General features: G+C 40.2%; 1 protein-coding gene across 1 annotated transcript in view; it reads right to left on the bottom strand.

Annotated features, from left to right (window-relative positions):
* LOC112109629 (parafibromin) overlaps nt 1-25,111 on the bottom strand; it is a 179,762-nt gene that overhangs the window by 129,639 nt on the left and 25,012 nt on the right. The window contains exons 8-9 of the mRNA XM_026655363.1: nt 11,683-11,781; nt 9,573-9,651 (exon numbers count right to left, since the gene is read on the bottom strand). Coding sequence (XP_026511148.1) covers nt 9,573-9,651; nt 11,683-11,781 — 178 coding nt within the window. The remainder of the gene's footprint in view (nt 1-9,572; nt 9,652-11,682; nt 11,782-25,111) is intronic.

The following is a 25,111-nucleotide window of genomic DNA, read 5'->3' as shown; positions in this document are numbered from 1 at the left end:
ACACACACACACACACACACACACACACACACACACACACACACACACACACTACTAAAACCACCATAAACAAAGAAATGTGTTAAAGATTACATATTTATTTGAATACACTGCGGTTACACTAATAGCATAAAAGTGTTAATGACTAATCAATCCTTATTCTTCAGGGCATAAACTGATCTCCAGTAAGATTAGGATGAAGTTTTCCCTACCACTCCTCACTGAATGCATTGTGGAGACAAGGGAATTACAACTTCCTCTGGAGTATGTTGCAGTAACCTCGGTTAGAAAACTGTAACAAATTGTTAGTCAAATATACATACTAACTAGAGAAATCGATATTATATATAATACAAGAAAATATCAAGGAATGTTTGCAATTTGTATGTCTCTGCTGATGCAGCATTTCAGAACTTCGCTGAAACAGCTTCAGGATTGTGTAAACCATGAAACCTGGTTTCTCCCTCATTTGTAAAAACCTTGGTCTGTGTAACAACAGAGTAAAGCAGAGCGTAAGCTCCAGGTGTACCGCCTCTCCCCCAACAAGAAAAAACCCAAGGTCATAAAAACAGATCAGTAAGCAGAATAACTATTATAAGGCAAAAACTGGAGGATAGTAAAGAATAGATGACAGAAGCAGACAGATAAAAGTAAGTTTTAGCAGGATAAGCAAAAATGTCTTAGTTACTGTGATTAATAGACTCAGACTTTAAGGTCAGAAGGGACCATCATGACCATCTAGTCTGATCTCCTGCACATTGGAGACCACAGAACCTCACCCATGCTTCCTGTAATAGACCCATAAACTCTGGCTGAGTTACTGAAGTCCTTAAAGCATGATTTAAAGACTTCAAATTACAGAGAATTCACCCTCTAAACTAGTTTAAACCTGTGCCCCATGACCCAGAGGAAGGCAAAAAAAACCCAGGGTCTCTGCCAATGTGACCTGGGGGGAAATTCCTTCCTGACCCCAAATATAGCGATCAGTAAGACTCTGAGCATGTGGGCACGACCCACCAGAGACACATCTGGGAAAGAATTTGCTGTCGTAACTGAGGGCCCTCCTCATCTAATGTCCCATTACTGGCCATTGGCGATATTTGGTGCTAGCAGTCACAGATCAGCTACATGCCATTGCAGGCAGTCTCATCATTCCATCCCCTCCATGCATGGGAATGTTTTAATTAGATAGGTACACAGATGAGCTAACTTGGGAAATAGATTCTGCACAAAGCTACAGAACAAGGGATAAAAGATATGTGATTGAGAACAAGAGCGTGTAGAAGACAGGGAAAAACAGAGACCAGAGATTTGAAAGAAGTTGCTCTATCCCTAGGCGACAGAACTTGATTGGTTATCTTTCTTGCCTTATCTGTTTTTGCATGTATGTCATTCATAGGTGATAACAGTATTGTCTTAAAATGTACAAAATATAGGCTAAAATAAACTGTTTATGCCTAAATTGAAGTGGATGTCATTTTTCACCCACCACCACTGATATGAGAAACCGAACTAGCTAGATCGTTGTCTGTTATGGTATAGCAATTCCCATGTTGTAGCCTAACAGTAATTTCAGATGGTTCAATAACCCAGCATGTGTCAAAAAAAATTTATACTGTGGACCGCTTCAGAAATCTCGGACCACCTTCCCTCCCAGCCTCACTTTGCAGCAAACACCATGCCTGGCTCCATTTAAAAGGGCTAGGCCCCAAATTGAAAATAAGCCAGTAAGTATATTGAAGAGAGTTGTTCAGTCTGATTACATTCCACCACTACAATTTGTATACATGCTCTTTATTTCCACTCTCCTGGTAGATTTTACATTTTTAGTACCCAAAATTTTCCCTCATTGCTTACAAGCCCCACTGTTCTAACCATTCCAGGTCATTCTGCAGTTTGTTTCTGTGTCCCTTTTGTTGTCTATTCATCCAGTGTTGAGCCCTCAGTAAATCTGATCATGGTTGAATTTACATCAAAGTACTAGCTGACAAAAAAAGACTTAACAGACTGGGTTCCTTCCAGGAACTAAACAGGCAAAAGCAGCACAAGGGAGCACTTCTAGGAACATAAAGGAGCTCTGGTTGAAGGCTGATTCATCTATACCTAAAATGAAGACTGTTTACCACTCCCCATTTCAGTGGTACATATCTCATTACTGATGACAGCAGCAATTTGCACTATCTGGAAGTGGTCCACTAATCTGTTTTAAGAACCACTATGCTAATGAAGTCAGACACCAAATTTCACTCCAAACAAGAAGTTAACACATCCCTCTTTACTAGCAGTCAAATCAAAAACAAAGGGCTCCATGCAGCGGTTTCTAAACTACATTAACAAAATAACTGAATTGTATAAAATACATCAGATATAAAGAAAGACTGTTTATAAATCCCCTAGCCCATCAATCACTTATCACATAGTTCAATAATCTCACAACTGGAACTCAGCATGAGCTTCCGTTTAACAGCCTCTCAATACCTGAAAATAGTAACTGAAGTTTTATTTGCACATATTAATTTTATAGTCTTCTAATACTCAGACATATATCACATCACCCAGCTCACCCACACCAGGCTGGAAAAACATGAAGACATGTATTTCTTCAAATCAAAATCTGTGGATGCCTTGCATATTTATTCTCTATTATTAATGACATTCATTTTTTGATTGTAGGATTCTATTTCTAAATAGAAATTTAATTCTAAGCACAAAAGAAAAATCTGGGCACAGAGTATAATTAAAATTTAGACTTTTGGTAGAAAATGCTATTACACATCTACAAGACAGCAGCAAGCTCTTAAAACCCCCATGACAAGACAAGAAATACATTTATAGTTAGTAAAACTTCATTGACAACCTGGTTCTGGTAACAACAAATTTGCTTAGTACCTGCAAAAGCAGCCTCAAGTTTAGAAACTGGAGACTCCCCCCTCTATTTCATAAATGTACTGTTCAGATTGCCTACTTGCCACTTCTTTTGAACACATTAATTTATTGTGTAAATATAACTGTACTTAAACATGAAGCAAAATTACAGGTGTGGGTGAAAGAGTGATGCCCACACTAAGTCCAACAGCAAGGCTTTCACTTAAACATAGGAAAACATTTAGATGTGGTAAAGAAGACACTGTGGCCTGTAATGACAGAAAGAATACTATCAGATGGCTGTCCTACAAATCTCTCTCCAGTTTATACTATATGGGATCACAAGTAGTGTCAGTTCTGATAGCAATTCAGTTTTTGATTATGGGCACCTTGGTGGTAGTCTCAGCAGAGAAACAAAGGCCAGCATCTCACTTCTGAAGTTAGCCCCTGAAGTCAGGGAGAGGGCATTGGTAGGGAAGTTTATATTGTTACCACCTGTGCTGAACATGTTTGATAGAAAAGATCATGCAAACCTTCCGAGTTATCATTTCAGCACTTTTCACATGTGCTAACATCATTTTAAAAGTGGATTTGATGAAACGCAGGCAAAGCAGTCTAAAAAGGTCAGCACAGAACAATTTAGCCACTGCTCTTAAAGCAGTTTATTACTTGAATACCCTATAGAACAAAAAACACCGTCACACATTAGCTCAGTGGTCGAGCACGTCACTGGCTATATTAAGTATACACTGTTCAAAATGAAGGACTAAGCCTTGATGTAAGAGGGAGACGGGTGCCGGATATGCTGTTCAAAAAGAGCATTGCCTCTGTTTCAGAAGCAGTTATGAATCAAAAATATAGCTTGTTATAGTGCCAAGATAGATGTGACAAGTTAGGGGTTAGAAAGAGGTGGTCTGTGCCATGAAAATGATGCCATGCATGAAGTTTTCTTACCTTCTTAATGTCCAGTCAAAATTAAAATGAGTTAAACTTAAAGGGTAAGCAGAAAAGGAGAAAATCTAGTATTTAAATTTATTTTGTATTGTTAAAGATTGTGTGCTGCTCACTAGCAATTTGAAAGTCAAAGTCAGAAGTGAGGAAATAATGCTGAGCATAGTAATTGCAGTGTGTTTATCTTAACAGCTCGATTGTTTGGAGGGGATGGGACTGGCAGGTGTACAGCCAGGTAACATGATCTTCCATGGCGAGGATAGATAGACCATTTGTGATGGATGGAGGTGCAAGACACATTCTTACATGTTTAATGTGACATACAATAATTTAAGTTTAAAGACAAGACAACTTTTCTCCTTTTAAATCATAGCTGGAGTAATAAAAAGTATGCTTGAGAATGAGCACTGGTCTGTGTCTACTACAGGACTGCTAAAGCAGTTCAATTTACTGCAGGTATAATAGATTTGTTCTTTACTCTCAAAGAATAGTACTTAACATCTAAAAACGTATTTACTATTGCAGCTACCTTAACTAAAAAAAGAACAGGAGTACTTGTGGCACCTCTAAGGTGCCACAAGTACTCCTGTTCTTTTTGCGGATACAGACTAACACGGCTGCTACTCTGAAACCTTAACTAAAGCATTCTAAATAATAGAACTTGTCCTATTTGGCATAGAGACTGTAAGGCAAGCCATCTAGGTGAACAAACTGATACCACCTTCTGAGTAACGATCCATCCCAGGATATACAGAAACTTGGCTGCAACTCAGCAGTCTACTTACCATATCTTGCCAGGTTAAAGTGTTTTAACCCATTATCTTACATCTACATGTTTTTAATTGCTAATGTTAACAAGCAACCTGATTCCCATACTAAGCCAACACACTGAAATATCCAAGGTAGAAACAAACCCACATAAGCAAGCAATTTCCTAATTAAGACCGCCATGGATAATACTGTAGTAAAATTGAGATTAAAAGAATCTACGTCCTTATGCAGTAATTGTTAGTTTAATACTATGAAACTCTTCTAATGTTGCAAGATCCTCTGATAGAAGAGCTAAAAAGACTACACACACTATTTTTGTGGCAAGTTGTATATATAATTTAGTTCCAGTTTTTAACAGGTTATTCAGGACAGCATGAGTAATGCTTTTTGGTATATTATCCTTATATCTATTCGTTATGGAGGAAAACTCAGTGAGTTTTCCTGTTACTCTCAAATGCTAATAGCATATTGAGTTTTAAGATCAGAAGGAACTATTATGATAATCTGACTTCCTACATATCATAGGCCCTAGAATTTCACCCAGTGATTATATGCTGAGATTTTCAAAAGTGACTAATGATTTTGGGTGCCCAACGTGAGATTTGTTAGAGGGGCCTCATTTTCAGAGGGTTGGCACTTTAGCATCTTCTAAAAAAATCAGGCTCCCTTGGGGTGTCAAAAGTTGGACACACAATTCCTAGTCACTTTTGAAAATTTTGGGCTTAATAGGTCTTTATTGCTAAATTTGCTAAAATACTGACAATGTGGTACAAGGATAAAAAGAAAAAAAATCAAATGGTAAATGATAAAGATGATAAATATGAAACACAAAGTTTTTAACTTATTACCAACATGGTATTAGGAGAACTAGAAATATTTAAAAATAAATGCTGTGCTAGTATATTTCATGTAAGGAATTCTTCTCCCTTAAGTCTGTCCTATACCCCACAGACTGCAGCAGGAGTTGCAGAGTAGCTTCACAGTTCCAGCTTCAGGTTGAGGATTCATCTGTTCCCCCATTTTGCAAGACTTTGCATTATGTTCCTAATAGGTTCTGTACTCTGCCTTTGTACAGGGTATGAAAATTTAGTGCTTAATGCGGTGATACTTTTTAAAGCACAAGTAGTTTCTTTTCCAATAATGTTCTGAAATACTTTGTATACTGTGAAAAGCCCAAAAATACCCTATCCCCCTCCCTAGAATTTGTCTTAATTAATATAATAAGATTTCACTAGATAAAGCTCAACACATGCCTTCTCTCTAGGTTTAGCTGTTTCTAGGATTCCTATCCCAGGACTGCGCAACCCAAACACAAGGTTCTTTTTCCCTCTAGGGTACAGAACTACTCCCCACCTCCGTATGTCCACACTGTATCTACACAAGAGTAAGAAACCACTAGAAAATGCTTAATGAATCTAAGTGCCATCAATCCTAGCCACAAGAACAAGAACACTGCCAGCCAGTTACTCTTTGGTGTTAATTAACTCCATGGGGAAACTGCACCCTCCTTGCCTAGGCATGAGACAGAGAGAGAAGGGTTTTTTGTTTGTTTGTTTTGTTAAACGCAATTCAGAAATTTTGGTTGTTTATTGTACTTGATTTAAAAGAGCTCATCAATTTCGTTAGAGTTCAGTCTATTTGCTTTTACAATAATGAGATTACTGTGTGCATATTTAATCACTATGCTGCACATATCTACAATTTACTTCTTTTTTAACTTAACTGTATTTTGTGGGTGCTTCAATTAGCACAAATTTAGTAATGAGGCAGACTGCTCTTGAGCCATCCAGATATAACAAGGCTCAGAACCACATTATCTCCCCTCTGAAAAGATTATGATTTTTTCCCTTCCCTACATTTTATACCATATGGAAATCAAACAGTAGCTAGCTTGACTGATAGGTGAACTATTAGTCTTTCCAAGCAGTGCACCTTGCTATGGCTGACACAGGTTTCAAATTGTAAAAGCAGGTATATAAAATATGATACAAGCAATAGACAAGAAATCTGTATAATTGGGAGAATTTTGTCGTTTAAAAGATCCTGGTCTCATGAAATGAAAGAGCTGTGGTCACCATGTTTGAGCACACTGCACTCCTCTTTCTATAATCAATTATTACATTCTGACTTTTTCTAAAAGAGAGTTAGCATATTAAAGGCAACCCTACAAAAACTAATCCTGTTGGTAACAAGAATGAATGCCACACTACATATTCAACTCTTAACACAAGACAACATGCTTTCTTCTATGTTTTCAAGACTGGCATTAGTGCCCAATATGATTTGCTCTCACCCAGGCCAATTGATCTTCCAAATGCATTTCACTATGCCAGGGGTTCTCAAACTTCATTGCACCGCAACCCCCTTCCAACAACAAAAATTACTACAAGACCGCGGTGGGGAGCGCCTGAGCCCACCGGAGCCCTGCCGCCCTGGGCAAGGGGGCCAAAGCTGAAGCCCAAGGGTTTCAGGCCTGGGTGGAGGGGCCCAAAGTTGAAGGGCTTTGGCCCCAGGCGGTGGGGCTCAGACTTCATGTTCAGCCCCAGCAAGTCTAACCCCAGCCGTGGCGACCCATTAAAATATGGTCCCGACACACACTTTGAGAACCGCTGCACTATGCATTCATTTAGATATTTAACATGTGAGTTCATCCATAAAATGAATGGATATACAATAGAAAAAATATGAATATGCCAGTCTATCAGTTTTTTTATTTTTAATAAAATCTAATTGTTAAAAGTCAGCTGTCAGACTTAACTTGTTAAAAACAGGACAGAATCATAACAAGTTTAAAAGGATGGCATCAAAGCTGCTTGACCTGCAGAATATTAAGGAGAAACTACAGAGCAAAAGACTGAGGGCAGTAGACATTTAGCTGCTGATGGTTATGAAGTGTTACTGTTTTTGCAGCTTAAAACTATTTTCCACTTGAATGTTCAATACATCATACATTGAATGTTATTTTTTATCAGATGGTTACATTTCCAAAAATTATTTGCACTTTGTCAAAGGCTGATGTGTTCTGCTTAAAGGTTTGTCAGTGTTTATTACCATGCTCTGCTAAACCCACAGGGCTTTTTGTTTTTAAAGATGTAAAGCCATGGCTTCTATTATTTTTGAGGACATGAAATAGTTTTAGAAATAAGAATGTGAACATTTCCTTTTTACAAAGCTATGGGTACCCGAGAAGCCACCATGAGTCTCAATCTCACCCAATCAAAAAGAAGCCATACAGAGAATATATTATAGAACCCACATGGGTTGGAACCTTTGAATGCAGAGGACCCAGGTTTGTCTCAATTATTAATCACCATTAATGATAATGGAAGTTACATGGCTCAGGTACTGAGAGTTACTGTGCCTCAAAGCCAAGTAATAAGCCCTCTTTTCCTTCAAATCTTTCCCAGAATCCCAAGTCCCATAAGATATCCATAAAAAGATAACCATAACTTGATAGCTTTATTGTATCTGCGTTTGTCTTTAGATTATAAGTACTTCAGAGAAGGGGCTCACTGTCTCATATTAAATGTAGCACTGAAGCGTACATAAATACATTATAAATATGAAGAACTGTGGGATTTGAAGCCACACACATTATGTACACTGTATGGTACAGAAAAAAAATGCATTCCTTATTTGTAATGAGAACTACAGTGGAACTACTAATTATCTTTAGTCTCTGTTGTTTAAGATACAAAAACCATAGCTCCTCCTGCACCACATGGGTTTTAATTAAATTACACTCCTCCCAAATTTTTCAAAATTTTGTACTCTTTAAAAAAAAAACACCACAGAGACAGACACACACACACACACGAGACTTAGGCCTGGTCTACACTGTCATTCTAAGTTACGCAACTTCAGCTATGTGAATAACTTCACGTAGCTGAAGTCGATGTACTTAGATCTACTTACCGCGGTGTCTTCACTACAGTGAGTCGACTGCTGCTGCTCTCCCATCGACTCTACCTGCGCCTCTCGCCAAGCTGGAGTACAGGAGTCGACGGGAGAGCACTGGGGATTGAGTTATCACGTCTAGACTAGACGCGATAAATCGATCCGTGCTGGATCGATCGCTGCCCGCCGATCCAGCCGGTAGTGAAGACATACTCTTAGTGCCCAAGTCGTCAAACGAAATGGCTGACTAGCAGTTCCACAATGTGGATTCACTCCTAGGGAAAAGATCCCCAGGTGTTCCCTTTGCTCTCTCCTAAGAAATCTGAAGGCCAGTCACTGGCTCTGTGGCTGACTTTATAAAGTTATTGAGGCAATTTCCACGAACACTACACCAGTCTTTATGAATTAATCTTGCCATTTAAAAACTGTTAAATAAAAAAAAAAAAAAAGAGCACCAGTGCAGCATTGAGGTATGTATCAGTGCCTCTGAAAGTATAGGTTGGCATATCTCCACTCTTTCAACCAACTCCCTCTCAAGGGAGGGGAAAGAAGAATGGACCTGAACATATTATGTACTAGACCCAAAATATCTGAGGCACCCATTAGAAACAGAAGAACCTTCAACTTTTTATTTATTTATTTATTTTTTTAAACGATTTTTCCCCCTTTAATTTCAGGACATACTATTTAAAGGATACTCTATCAGATTTTTTTTTAATTAGTATTGACTATTGAAGTTGACTATTGGCTTGACTAATATATGTGCATACCCAGGCCCTATGAGTTGAAACTACTTACACTGTCTCTGCCTTGAAACTGAACAAAAAAGTGTTTAACAGGTAAGTTTTGTTTTTAACTAGACAATCGGTTTTAAAGGCTAAGGCTAAAAAAATCATTTTTAATAAATAAGATTCCTAGCTTGTGTTACTACCACAGACTACATGTGAAGACGTTTCAGTCATCATTTATGGGCTTATACTTTGCACTTTATTCAGCTTTGACAATGAAAACAGACTAGTCAGTTTCACTTTTCAGTTCTCAAATGCAGTGTTTCCTTAATGCTAATTAGTACTGTGAGATCAACTTACCTTCCTTTCCTTTAAATCTTTCCTGATCGTATCTGTTGTAGGCAGCTGGAATAGACTGCTTAGTCCGTAAAGTGGGATCCTAAAACAAATTAGCAAACAAGATATGCTACTGCATCTCAAAATGTATGTTGATTAACACATTTTAGTTTCTGAACTTTGGAAAATATTGTATGTAAACTGACTTTACAGTTTTGGGCAATTATGTAGGTGGAAGTTTTCAAACAGTTTGTACTTTTAATTAACTTCATTTTAACCTCTTATTAAGATAGTATATTTTAAAGAAATACTTAATGGCATGCAAATCTAAAGAACTGACAACATTCTGAAGCAAGACAAAAGTAACAACAGAAAGCCATATTAACTGAGCAAAATGAACGAAATCCATAGTTATCAATCCCATTCAGTTGCTAACATCTTGGGGCTCAAGAATGAATTGTCATCTGACAACATACGGCTGGTTCTTCTGCCACATGCACAGAAGACTCCACCACAAATCTGATTAAGCTAAAGAGGTGCTAAACCTATAGAACAAGATTAAATTGAGAGGAAAAAAAGGCACATTTAAAATGCATTTTCAAAATGCTGCCAATCTAATGATGCACTAAATATCGATTCATGCATCTTTTTCATGGGTGACTTAGTCACACAGTTACAATCATTCCAAACCGTATGTCTGAATAGTCCCATGAACAATTTATGAAACTCAGCATAAGGCAAGCATTTAAATGTTGAAATTCATCTTGCTACTCCAATCTGGTACATTGGCATATAACACAGAGGTATCTAAATAAGCTGAAGTAAGATTAATTGGCTTTCATAGCAGATTACCATTAGGAGTTCAAGAATTTAGTTATTAAGTTTAATAAAACTCAACAGTAAACATCACAACTCAAAACCATTGCTTTTCTAATGCCTAGATAGACCTGAACAATAAAAATGTAAATCATAGAATATCAGCTTTGGAAGGGACCTCAGGAGGTCATCTAGTCTAACCCCCTGCTCAAAGAAGGACCAATCCCCAACTAAATCATCCCAGCCAGGGCTTCGTCAAGCCTGACCTTAAAAACCTCTAAGGAAGGAGATTCCACCACCTCCCTAGGTAACCCATTCCAGTGCTTCATCACCTTCCTAGTGAAAAAGTTTTTCTTAATATCCAACCTAAACCTCCCTCACTGCAACTTGAGACCATTACTCCTTGTTCTGTCATCTGGTACCACTGAGAAAAGTCTAGATCCATCCTCTTTGGAAACCCCTTTCTGGTAGTTGAAAGCAGCTATCAAATCCCCCCTCATTCTTCTCTTCTGCAGACTATACAATCCCAGTTCCCTCAGCCTCTCCTCGTAAGTCATGTGCTCCAGCCCCCTAATCATTTTTGTTGCCCTCCGCTGGACTCTTTCCAATTTTTCCACATCTTCTTGTAATGTGGGGCCCAAAACTGAACATAGTACTCCAGATGAGTCCTCACCAATGTCAAATAGAGGGGAATGATCACGTCCCTCGATCTGCTGGCAATGCCCCTACTTATACAGCCCAAAATGCCGTTAGCCTTCTTGGCAACAAGGGCACACTGTTGACTCATATCCAGCTTCTCGTCCACTGTAACCCCTACGTCCTTTTCTGCAGAACTGCTGCCTAGCCACTCGGTCCCTAGTCTGTAGCAAATCTGTCTTTTTGATCTGACACAGGCATAGGACAGCTGGTTCGATCTGTTGCTGCTCATGACTAATGTTCTGTCAAAAAATACAGTTAGCAAGGCATTTTGCTGGAAATGGTGATAGTCTCATCTAATTTACTTCTTCCAAGTAGCTGCAGAATGCTAGTGAGTGTTTGGTACATACAGTAGTTGGCACTAACTGTTCTGTTCTGAAAGTGGCAAACACATATTGAACAAATGAAGCGTATTCAACTCCTCCAAAACCACTATATACAGTTTAAGGTAAAGATGATCTAAGGAAAAGTTCTGCATGAAAAAGTTACTGTAATTTATTTAAATTAGAACCAAACAAAATGAAGAGTAGTTTCAGAAGAATTCTTGCCATTATTTACTCAATTCAACCTCAGCTATGGAGCCACAACCACAAGGTCCATAATAAGAAGAGTTATTTCTTACCGCTGGTGCTGTATTCGGTGCAGGTCTCTGTTCAGGTGCACGACCTTCTTCTCTGGCTTTTACTGACTGAAGAATTGCAAAAATATTCTTGGCAAAGTTCTGGAAAACAAGTTAGACACTTATGAATCCCACTGATCATCAAAGCTGGTTGGAACACTAGAAATACAGCTAGAAGACATTTTTTGAGTCAACACATATGCTTCAAAGAGTGTATGCCTACTTGTAAACAGAGGAAAACTGCATACAAATTAGAGAGACTTTGTTCACCCCTGTTTGGGAGTGTCTGAAGAACTGAATCATTGTGCCAGGACTCTCACACATCTCATGGATTTCCATCACATCACCCAGTCTGTTCAATGTAGGTGAGGCCCCTCGAAGATATGGAGACTCCTAAGTTCAGCAATCATTAGCCTGTCACCACCAAACACTATATTATCCTGATTGAAACCAGATTCTACGATTTTCTTCCTTTCCATAACAGAGCTCTGGATGAAAAACAGCCATCAAACTCAATACAAAGGTGACATATTATGTACCGACCCCAGCTAAATTGACTAGTGGTCTGGTCTGGTCTGATGTAGCAATTCCTATTATGCTGGTAGGAAAGGGAAAGCTATCTGATTATGATTGCTACTTCAACAGAGATAGTATGGCTTCTCTTATCTCAATGGTTTGTAATCAAAGGAGTTTAGTGGACCCATTGGTGCTCCGAGATTTCCAGGTTGCAGCAGCAGTATAAAGTGCCTTCCCATCTTTGGCTGGCCCAGATACTCTAACTCCTTCACTGCATCCTCTCCTGTGCTGCTCTCACCTCCAGGCTGAAGTATTTTAAGAAGTGCTCAGCCTACAGCAAAACTACTCAAACTTCAGTTATGGAAGAATACCCACTCTTCTTTTATGAGAGGCAAGCCACTATGAACACAATGTTTGTTTCACCAGCTCTGAGTTGGCTCTCAGTCTGCTTCTGGGTATAAAACAAGATGTTGGTTGTATGTAAAGCCTTAACCAACCCTGTGAATACAGCTGTTTGAAACCACCTCAGCCCATGGTTTGACATAACAGTTTCAAGTAGCCAGAACACAATCTGTCCTCAAAGTAAAACTGCTAGGGCAGAGCAAAGCACTTTTGACAAGCAAAGGGAGTTCTCTGCTCTGGAATCATTTTCTTCTGGAGGGCGCATAACAGCCCATGTCTATAGCTTTAAAAATAAATATGTACAAGTGTTCCAGTTAGGTTAGCTGTGCAGATGGGAGCAGACTCAAATCATAAAGACAGGATTTTTTTTTTAATATTTAATTTTGAATTGGCACCTAGTTACTACTGTGATGAGTAACAAGAAATCTTTGAATTGGTTTCTATATGGACTGAATATAGGAAGACAGGTAACTAAAATTATATTAAAAGGCATTTGAATCTCTCTACTCAGACAAAGATCTAGTTCTAATCATTTTAATTCATTAACATGTCATGTACCTCAGCCTTTAATTTACTATTGGGCAGGTTTTCTATTATGTTTTATCCAGTGTTTTCACATTTTCTGTACTAAATAATATTGCTAGGATTATTTTCTGTTTTTCAAAATAAAAATATAAATGCTAATTTGGCACCTACTTAACACTTTGCATCAACAGTCAAGATGCACTTCAAGTTAAGCAAATGACATGTACACAACAGATGTCCTTCCTTACTGATAATTCTCAGTAATGATGATTGCCAAAGTAAAAGCAACTTCCTACAAACCATTTATAACACATGATGGCTTTCCCCTATTCAAAGAAACGTTAAGGTATTAAATAATGTAAAAAATTAAAAATCCCAGTAGATTCTCCCACAGTAATGTACAGTTCTAGGTCAAGATATTTCATATTAATACTAACAACTGGATGTCCAATCAAGACAGAGCAAGAAAGGGCTTCTGAACTGGAATCAATCTATACAAAAATCACCTAAATGAGAGGTTGAAGAACAAAACACTAATGCAAAATCTGTTCCAATTTAATTTACCTGGCTCTAGTGAATAGGTTGGTCAGTTAACTCCAATGCTTCCTCTCCTGAAAGCTGTTCTTAGGGATAAAGGATTTCCTTGAACTGAAATAGTAGTTTTGAAAGAAAAAGCTTAAAGGAACTTAGCTCTAGTTTTGAAGTTCTTTTGGGTTGAGAAATCTTAGCAGAAACCTTAGTTAAGGGACCATAAGGTTAACACCCAAATATGAATCTATTAAGAAAAAATAATTCCAACTAAACATTTTTAGCTGGGCTTCAGAGAATTTCCCAGCTTCTAAGCTGGGTGACCTAGCAACCACCAATTCTGGAGCACTGTGGGCTTGTCTGTCAATGCAACCATCCACCAATCACACTGTCCTACTCAAAGAGCCTGCAGAACTTGAGACTCCTGCTTCAGTTAGAACAATGCTGGCCTGCTTAAGCCTTGGTGTTGCCCCATCTAAAAAATGTAACTAATAATTCAAGGTGGTCAAAAAATGAAGTTTATGGAAATATTTGCAAATCATTTTATGTGGAAATTTTCATTCTAACTGGTTAGAAAATGAGGAGGAGGAATTCATAAAACAATTTTTACATTGAAATTGAAGCTTTTGAGACTTTTATTATTAATTATTATTAAACACAACCAGCTCTACTAACAATACAAGAATAGCCTGGAATGGATGCAGCCTGAGCACCAAAACAAAGCTACTGGCTATTTATGGTATTTATTCTGAGACCATATCCTTTTAAACTGGAGTATACTCAGCCATTTATGATTGCAAAGATACCTGCGTGTAGATGCTACAGCAGGGGTGAGCAAACTACGGCCCATGGGCAACATCCAGCCTGTCAGACCTTTTAATCTGTCGCTCCTGCCGGGGAACGGGGTCAGGGGCTTGCCCTGCTGCTCCCGCTTGGGAGCAGGGTAGGGGACTTGACCCATTGCACCCGCCCAGCACTCCCTGTGTGTTCAGGACCTGCATGACAGCATGCATGTTACTCTGGCTGCACAACCCAAACACGCCATGAGAGCCTGGAATGTGCAAGCCCATGTGCCGACTACTTGTTGGGTTAGGTGACTGATGTTTCAGTAGTGTTAATTTTCCACTGTTGAGGATAAAACAGAGTAGTTCGCCCGGGAATGCTCAGTGGCGGTTTTCAAAGTTGTGGGCTGTGGAGACCTACGTGGGAGGAGATTTCTGAGAGCAGGGGCTGGTGAATCTCAATGAGTTCCAATGACTGGAAGCTGAGGCCCAACAAATCCAGGCTAGAGAGAGAGGGCGTGGAAAGGGGGTAAGTGTGGTTTAATTATTGTAATACATTGTTATGATGGTATATTTATAATAGTAAGTAAGATTTTATGTTTATTTCTACTAAAATGTATCTTTAATACAAAAAGTTTATTTGAATATCTCTGAATTGTTAATTTCGTGAACATTCATGGCCCGCCATACAATTTCCATACCCAGATGTAGCCCTTAGGCCAAAAAGTTTGCCCTCCCCAATGCTACAGTGTATTTAAATGTACGTTAGAACAGTCTCTTTAAAAAGAAATTGCAGCGGAATAAAGCTTTCAGTAACATGATCCAGTGTAAAACCATGACTAAATCACCATTTCTTTAGATATGAGACAAGCAGCAGCATATTGTCAGCCTGACAACACGTATAAAGACATGACTATCAAAGATGCAGTCAGAGACATAGGGAACAGCATGAGATTTCCACAGATCTCCAAGTAAGTTCTGAGCTTGGGGAAGAGGGTGTGGAGAGGAAAGGGAGGGAGGCGCGACTCTTTAGCTGGGCTTATCTTCTGCAGAAGGACATCTAAAACTCACCCACAGAGATGCTTAAAGTTAGTTAAGTTTGGGGTGCACTCAAAATGGTCAGACCAGCTCTGCATATAGTGGTGTGATGGTAGACAATAATTTGTTTTGTTTGGGCATAAGAGTTGGCAACACACACAATGAAGTCAGTCCTGCTTCTTATAATTTTCAGTCCTGGCTGCAGCTAATACTAATACTTAACTATACTAAACTAATACTTATCTATATCTCTTTAGTCCTACATCTATATTAAGAGTAAACATCCAGAAATGAGGCTCTCACTGTTGTATGTGGGCTCATTCTGGAACGCAAAATTACAATCTTGTGACAGAAAAAAAAGACAGTCATAAAGTCAGTATTGCAACCAGCTGACCTACGTAGCTAGTGCTTCCTCAAAGGCCTGAAAGGTAGAAGCAACATTAAGCTTTCATTTTTCATCTCTACACATACTTGTGTCTGAAAATTCCTCTAGCTTCTGTTCCAAATTTAGCTTAAATTCCAAATTGTGCACTTTTAGATTACTAAAATTCCCCCATTTGGGGGCACAAACTAACAATGGCTTCCTTATAGAAATCTTTGGGTAATTTGAAAAGTACTTTAAAAACTACTGCCTACATGGAAATCCCATTGTTTGTCGTTTCTCTTTGTTTGGTTACTACTGTCAGTCATGTGGAAGCTATTCTAGTTGCTTCTGAGTCCATATGTACCTGCTATTTATTCATTATGTTATATGGACAAACTTGTTATCAAGTACAAAAGTTAATCAGAATTTTCCATTTACTCTTTAAAAAACCCTGAAGTCACCAAAATATCAATCAAAGGGGAAAAAATCTGCTGGGAAGGGGAAAGTGAGAGAGAGAGAACAGGACAGCTGCTGATGGGGAGCAAGGAAAATACAACAAAAGTCAGGCAAATATAATGAATCATTTTCTTTTAAATCATACTTAAAAAAAAAAAAAAAGAAGAGTGCTCCATAGTCAGATGGTCCATCTTTACTTCCAGAATTATCCATTTGGTTTTTAAATGACATGGGGAAGCGCAAATGTTGCCCAACTGGTGCCAATTCAGGCCTCATTTCTACAAGTTACAAGATGGACACGGGTGCCTGCAGAATGAAAGTCTCAGGTGGCAAGTGAGAAGTCGGTCAAACTAGAGCCCTTCATCCTGACCCAAACCCATTACAAATGTTGGATCCAGGTCAGGTCAAATGAGAAGACAACCAGACCCTCCCTGGCTTGGATCAGGTCGGTTCTCCTCCTCCTCGCCTGTAGGATTGGCACTGCAACCTCAAAGTGCCCTGCACCTGGCAGCCAGCCGCCGCCACATCACTGCTCTGCATGTGCTGCGGGGTGAGCATGCTGATGAGTTGCAGCACCTCTCCATCCACAGCACACACAGTGCATCAGGGGCAGGGCAGACATTCGCCAGCACATGCAGCCACTGACATTCCAAAACCACGGGCAGGAAATGGAGGTACTAGCTCAGGCTTGGCAGGTAGAGAAGAGGTTTGGATTGGAAAATGACTCCACCTTCTCTGATTCAGGTCCTGCCAGACCTAAAAATTAAGCCCAAGCAGATCTCTCTGTCAAACTATATTACATGCAGATTTTGTCTGTACTGTGGCTTGTTACCGACTGGTAGATGGACTTCCAGTATCATTTTAATGCAAGTGGTACCCACATTTAACCCATCTTTTTAGTTGGGCTTTTAAGATAGAAGTAGACTGATGGACTGACAACTAAGTTCTACTGGGTCTGTGGCTAGGTTAGTGTGCATGAAATTTATTATGGGACACTGCAGTAAGTAATACATTTTAAGATTGTGTGAGATGTTTAAAGAACGTGAAATGATTAGAGGCTGAATTAAATTCTGTAGCAGTCTAAATACAACAGCCACACACGACCTTTCACAAACAGCTGCTCTTTGAATAAAGTATTGCTTCCTAGGGTTCTAATTAGAGGTTTCAGCAGTTCTATAGTGTACTATACTCTGTGCAGAAAATTCAGATAGATATTTCCATTAAATGTGTGGATTATGTTTTGCAGAACAGATTTCACACCTCATTTGTTCTGCATTATTACACTTTATTCCACTAGTAGTTTTATATTAAAAGGGTATTACATGAAAAAGATATTTGAAATTTTTATGTGAAACAGAATAAAGACTAATTCAGGAGTTTGAAACAGCTATAAACATTACAAGATGTCAAAGAAAGACAATGACTAAAACTGCATAAGAAGTCTATTTGCTTCATTTCTATTTTTTTCCTACAGATACATTTATGGAAAATGGACTCTGCCTTCAAGGTTTCCATGAGGCTGGTCTACATAGGAAAGCTATTGTAAAATAAGCGAGGGTGTGAATTTAAAATGCAATAGCTATTTTGTGCTAGCTCCCTGTCCAGACACACTTATTCTGCACTAAAAGTGCCTTTGGGTAGTTTAGCATAATCCACTTTGGAAGTGGACTAACCTAAACTGCACAATGGCACTCAATGTACAGTAAGCATTCACATGGAGATCCACTCCACGATAGCTATTCAGGTAAGGAAACTAAGGCCTGAAGGCAACTCCCCAGCATAGACAAGCTCTTTTTAGAAATGCTGCTCCTGTGTGATGGATTATTTATTTAGGACCAAATTCCAAAACCGAAACAGAATAGTACTTCATGAGTAGTCCCAAAGAATTCAATGGGATTATTTGTGGAGTAAAGTTGAACAGCAGTCTACGTGAGCAAGGGCATAGGAATCTGGCCTTAATTGCGGGTAACACACATACTGGGGGTGTTCTTATACAGAACAAAAAACGTACATACAAAATATGTATGCTGATCTCCATTACAAATACTAATGTAGACATAAGTAAACTCCCATAAAGATGAAATGAAGATTGGGATCATAAAATGAAACTACCATCAGATTTGCAGTGTTGTTGTGGCCGTGCTGGTCCCAGGATACAGTAACTCCTCACTTAAAGTCGCCCCAGTTAACGTTGTTTCGTTGCTGATCAATTAGAGAACATGCTCATTTAAAGTTGCGCAATGCTCCCTTATAACATTGTTTGGCAGCCGCCTGCTTGTTCACCGCTTGCAGAAAGAGCAGCCCATTGGAGCTAGATGGTGGGGGCTTGGAACCAGGGTGGAACGACAGCCCCCTATCAGCTCCCTGCTCCCCTAAGTTCCCTGTGCAGCAGCCGCCCAGCAGGCTGCCAGGCAGTTCAGCTGTCCCTCCCCTCACTGCCCTGTGCTGCTCCTACCCTCTGTCTTGGAGCTGCTCCCAGGAGTCTCCTGCTTGCTGTGCAGGGGAAGAGGGGTGCTAATGTCAGGGTGTCCCCCTCCCACCCACTCCTTTACCTCATCTCCATTGAGCGGGAGCTGGGAGGGGGAGGACACGACAGGGCTCAGGACGGAGGGAGCTTGCTGGCAGCTGTCTCAACTTGCTGATCTACTTTAAAAGGCAGTGTACTTAGAGCGGGGTCAGCATACTTAAAGGGGCAATGCACGTCTCTGTCTCTCTGCCATGCTGACTTCCCGACCCTCCATTTGTGCTGCCTTGTAGAGTGTGAAGCTACATTAACAATGTGTTAACCCTTGAGGGCTCAGCCAAGTGCTAGTTCATCATTTAGCAGTAAGGCATTCCCTGGGAAATATCCCACCCTCTGACTCCACCACCTCAACCAAGCTTCACAATCATCATTGCTGTGTACAGTATGAAGTTAATTGTTTAAAACTTATACTGTGTATATGTGTGTGTGTGTAATATATATATATAAAAAACACACACACACACACCTCTACCTCGATATAACGCTGTCCTCGGGAGCCAAAAAAAAATCTTACCATGTTATAGGTGAAACCACGTTATATCAAACTTGCTTTGATCCACCGGAGTGTGCAGCCCTCCCCACCCCCCCGGAGCACTGCTTTACCGTGTTATATCAGAATTTGTGTTATATCGGGTTGCGTTGTATCGGGGTAGAAGGGTGGGTGGGTGAGAGAGAGAGATATATAAAATAAATAAATAATAGTCTTTTGTCTGGAGAAAAAAAATTCCCTGGAACCTAACCCCCCTCCTCCCCATCTACATTAAGCGAATTTCCCCATAAGAATTAAAGTATCATTTTTCAGGAACATAACTACGTTAAGCGAGGAGTTACTGTATTACAGAGACAAGGTGGATGAGGTAAAAATCTCACATTCATACTGTTAGACAGTCACCATTTTTAAACTACAAACTTATTCAGTTTGAACAAGCTAGTAACAAGGATACTAGCTCCTAATTTAACTGGGCATACCTCACACTTCTGATATCAAGTTCACTGCAATAGCTGTGAATTTCAGGACCACGGAACAATTCTGCCACCTAGAGCTCATACACAAAATTGCTTTTACACTCAAAGAACAAAATGGGTTTTTTTTAAATTTCCAAGCTTTATCTCACAACCTTAAAGAGGTCTTATTAAAGTGCTACAGCAGCACCAAAGTCTACTCAGAAACAGCTATACAGAACCTTTAATATAAGGATATCATTGCAAAAGTACAGAATATTAAATTTCTAAAGTTATTATATACTGTTGCGGGAATGGTTGGAGACTGTATTCCCCTCATGTGTAAACAACTCCACAGCTAGGAACATTTTAAAAAATAGTTAGAATGACAAAAATCTAGGAATTTCAGTAAAAGCCACTTGGTCTTCATTCAAAATTTCTATCACAAATTGCATCACTTCAAGACAGGGGCAAGTACCATGAGCCAGGCTCTCCTGAGTTCTTAAAAAGATGCAAATGAAATTTGTAAATGATATAAAACTGGGAAGTATTATAAACCAGTTAACACAGAGGAAGTACACACAAATAATATCCACAGAAAATCAAAAATATTGGCAAGCAATAACAACATGGTATTGTGTTAATTAATGCTGCTGGGGGGAGAAGATAGTTTAGAATACCTATGCAATGGGAGGGAGAAATCTGGAAAGCAATAATGTTGGAGGGTACCTAGGCATGATGGATATCCAATTAGACAAGTGTGCAGTGAAACAGAACAAAAACACAGTAATGTAGTTGTGTGCTGTATACACACACAGAGACACACACAATCATCAATGCTACAGGCAGGAAAGCAGTAGTCCCTCTTTATACAGTCCAAGTGTGATCATCTCTAGAATATCTCATTCAGCTCTAGGCACCTCATCACCCCCCCCACACACACACACACAGGAAAGAGTTCAGAGAAGCAAAACTGATAAGTGGACTGATTTATGAATCAAGATTAGAGTTCAATACATATAGCTTATTTAAGGTGTCTTACAAATGAAAAAAGTGAGGTTGTGCCCAATTTGCCTCTAAATGACAAAAAATTGCACTTTATAAAAAAAAACCAACAATATCACATACAGTCTACCCTATTTTCCAAGGAAGACTATAGATAACAGAGGGATTAGCAGAACATCACAAATTTTAATTAGACAGTTTAAAACCCTGTGTTGAAATACATTCCTAATACTTGGGAAGAAATCCCTCTGGTAAAAATCCAAACACTTCCATCCCTTCAACTGAGGGTTGAGAAAACACCTGCTCCATTGCACTGGGAATTCTCCAGCAAGAGCAGGGAAGATGAAAATAGATACACCTCTACCCTGATAGAACGCTGTCCTCGGGAGCCAAAAAATCTTACCATGTTATAGGTGAAACCGCGTTATATCGAACTTGCTTTGATCCACTGGAGTGCGCAGCCCCACCCCCCCGAGAGCGCTGCTTTACCGCGTTATATCCGAATTCGTGTTATATCAGGTCATGTTATATCAGGGTAGAGGTGTCGTTGTGAGTTTCTCAAGCAGGAGTTTTATTTGTTTGGGGGTTTTATAAACTCTTTCACGTCTTCTTTATACATCATAATAAAAACAGAGGACAGTCTTTTTTTTCCTTTGAAAGTTCTTCTTAGGGACTGCAAGTAAAGGAAATTTAGTATACACAAATATTGGAAAGGTGAAAACATCTACAATGGAGAGGATGGTGAAAGAGGGGTATAACCAGCAATGACAGAATGAAATTTTCCCTTCCTAAATGTATGATGAGTATCAGGATCAGATTATTTGATAGTCTCCCATGCAAAGTGAGAAAGCCTCAGTGATTGTAACATTTATATCTATGTTGGACAAAGCACTGGTAAGTGTTCTGAAGGGAACAACCCTGCATTGGCAAGCAGATAAGTCATTTTCACCTGTAAACTCATCAATCTGTCAGATATAGCCTCCAAAAAAAGGACTTTTATATAATTGTGATCATATAACAAGTTGCAATGTTGTAAGAATTGTTCTGGGTGTTATTACCAGCTGTGTGTGCAAGGCATCTTAAATTCTTACATTCTTTAATTTTGTACAAAGCTACTTCCCTTTGGACAAAGTTTTAACTCAGATCCACATTTCCCATCTCCAATTTCTATCGTTCTACTCCAATGCTCTATTCTCCCTTCAGATCTCCCCACAGACAATAGAAATTCAGTACAGGTAGGCAAAGCATAATATCTGCAAAGATCTGTTGTTCAAATCCACGTGGGTAATCTTTTCTCTTGTATTCAGTGTAGTTGTAGCCATGTTAGGCCTAGGATATTAAAGAGACATGGCAGGTGAGGTAATATCTTTTAGTGGACCAATTTCTGTTGTTGAGAGAGACAAGCTTTCGAGCAAGAGCAGAAGTTGGTCCAATAAGGGCTTGTCTACACTACCGCGGTAGTTCGACGGCTGGCAATCGAACTTCCGGGTTCGATTTATCGCGTCTGGTGTGGACGCGATAATTCGAACCAGGAAGTGCTCGCCGTCGACTGCGGTACTCCACCTCAGCGAGAGGAGTACCGCGGAGTCGACGGGGGAGCCTGCCTGCCGTGTGTGGACCGCGTCTGAACCGCGGTAAATTCGAACTAAGGTATGTCGACTTCAGCTACGTTATTCACGTAGCTGAAGTTGCGTACCTTAGATCGAATTGGGGTGTTAGTGTAGACCAGGCCTAAAAGATATTACCTCACCCACCTTGTGTCTCTAATCTTTCCTCTTGGCCTTCTGCTGCCCTCTGGTGAAACTCACCAGGCACAGAGGGTTGGTGTGAGGCCTTTTGTGCCACTTAAGACTCCTATTAGGGCCGTTTGGTGCCACATCCAGGCCTCCAGAGTGAGACTTACACTTGCAGCAGATATAGCAGTTTCCTGAAATATCTTTGGGAGATCTTATAGTATCATCGGGGGCCAGGGATTGTATGCAATTCCATGGTAGAGGGTTACCACAGCTCTCCAGGAACTAAAAACAGTGGAGGGTGACTAGGCAAATTCACTCAGGTTGCAACCCCTCTAGAAGCGCACCACCTCCTGGGGAGACTCGCCTATCCTAGTTCAAAGTGGATTCTCCAGAGGCCAACAGACAAAGAAAGGATAAATAGCCTGAGTTTAAACTGACTCAGAACTTTCCTTTCTGATCCAGCAAAGGGACAGCTCCTTCTGTCCAAGGGGAGGGCCCCAATTCTTAGGGAAGGGCTGGAAGAACTGACACTTACCAGAGGCCATGTGGAGATAGGAGGTGATCTCTAGAAAGCATGTGGGTAGGTTCTTTTACTGTTTTTACTGTTTTCTCTGTAATGCTTTTACCCTAAGAATAAAGATGCTTGCTTACAATAAGCTGTGTGGTAACTTAAAACCACAGGCAGTTACCTTATTCATAGCCTTCAAAGAGAAAGCAAAGCAGAGATGCTGGCCTGTTTAGGAAGTCTGTCTTGATTGGGATATCACAGTATAGGCAGTGAACTGTGAGGTCTGGAAATACCCATCAGGAGGGAGAGAGATGCCTCTCTGCCCAAGAGAGGTGCCAGCTGTAAGTCTGAGAATGGATGCCCCTACTGGACTAAGGAGATGAAATACTGGTGCAGTAGTCCTGAACTGTGAAAGCACCATCCCCAAAGAGCCAACAAAGAAGGGATTTAGGAGCACGTCAAAAGATGGGCCATGAAATCCACAAAGCCAGTAGCTAGGAACTCCCAGCATAAGCATCATAAAAATGGATATAGCAACCATTCCAGCTTGTTGGTTAATGTAGAGACCATGGAAGGACGGTGGTGCAGTCCTTCCAGTCTTCCCAGAGGTTGGGTGGTATGGGGAAAGAATGGGGCTAGCTAATGTTCCCTCAATCCTGTGGGTATGACTCAATCTCATGTAGAAAAAGTAACTTTGAAACATCCTATATTTTAGTTTGTGGAAAAACATTCCACAATAAAATATGAATCAAAAGCTCTCACTGTAGTTAATGTTGGAGTTCATTGTTTGCAGTACATTTGGAAATGGTTTATAGAGGAAAAAGGGATAAAAAATATGGAAGAGCTCAGGAAGTTCTCAAAAAACCCTGCTCCCAGGAGAATGGAGGTTTACTTAAAAAAGTACATAAATACACAAGCATAATCATAGGGCACTTGTTAGATTTCAATTCTGAGATTTTTCCTCACACAACTCCCACATGTTCAACCCAACCTACTGAGTTACCACACTGCTTAGTATCTGAGAAATATTTCTGGGCATGCTGAGAGAAAAGGTTTTTAAGCTAGGTACATCAAAAACCACTGAGATGGAAAGACTCCCTGCCAATATTCCTGTTAACTCTGCAGCTCTTCCTTCCAGCTCCAGCACGAACTAATTTAATTTGTTATAAAGGAAGAATAAGTGCCATTAATGCTCTCATGGTACAGACTGAATAAAGGAAATGCTCTTTGCTTACAGACTGGTCACTGAAATCTGCAGTGGGCAGAATTCAAATGCTCAATTGTCACAGGTTATTTTGGAAGGGGGGGGAGAAATGGGGTGAAAGGAAGGAATTAATTAAGGAATAACTGTTTCAGCAAAAGGTAAGGGTTTCCTCATGTGTTCAGCTCTTTGTTTTACAAAATAAAAGTTCAGATACCTGAAATCAAGTTTCCCTTCTTGTCTGGTTTACTGCTGGGGGAATTCTACACCACTGCACATGCACAGAACTCATGTCCCCTGCAGACTTTTTTTTTCCTCTGGAAACACATTCTGCCTGAGAGGTGCTGCAGTTATGCCTTTCACCCACCAGTGGCTACTGTGGCACCAGAACAGAGGGCAGCCGGCTCAACAGCAGCTATGGAGGAAGGAAGGAAGGAAGAAAAGCCTGCATTCCTAACAGCGCCCTGCCCGTAGGGTCAAGTGAGGAGACACGGGATATGCGGGAGGGACAGAGAGAGCAGGGCACACAGAGCTGCAGGGGGTCACAGATTGGGGTTCAGAAGGGCTAGTGCAGGGGGACAGACTGGGACAGGGGCAGAATGGGAGTGGGGGTGTAGGGCCATATGGGGACGGCTGAGTGGGGGTGCAAAGATACATAGGGACAGGGTAGCTGAGTGGGGGTGGAGGGACACATGAAGACTGGGGGGTGGATGTGCCTGACTGAATTGGAAAAGCTAGAGGTCAGCATGGGGAAGGTTCCCCAACTCCCTAACAATCCCTCCCCCCTCCGGCCAAAAAACCCATACTTCTCCCACCCATAGCCAACAACCCTCCAGGTTCACTCCTAGGCTCCTTCCCTCTCCCTCAGTTCCATTACCCCTGACTCCCCCAAGCCTTGGCACTGC

Source organism: Terrapene carolina, unplaced genomic scaffold (assembly GCF_002925995.2).
Source record: "Terrapene carolina triunguis isolate 2854851 unplaced genomic scaffold, T_m_triunguis-2.0 Scaffold210, whole genome shotgun sequence".
In the NCBI taxonomy this organism is placed as follows: domain Eukaryota; kingdom Metazoa; phylum Chordata; order Testudines; family Emydidae; genus Terrapene; species Terrapene triunguis.
Note: the sequence above shows the minus strand (reverse complement) of the source record. Positions and strands in the feature narration are given on the sequence as shown.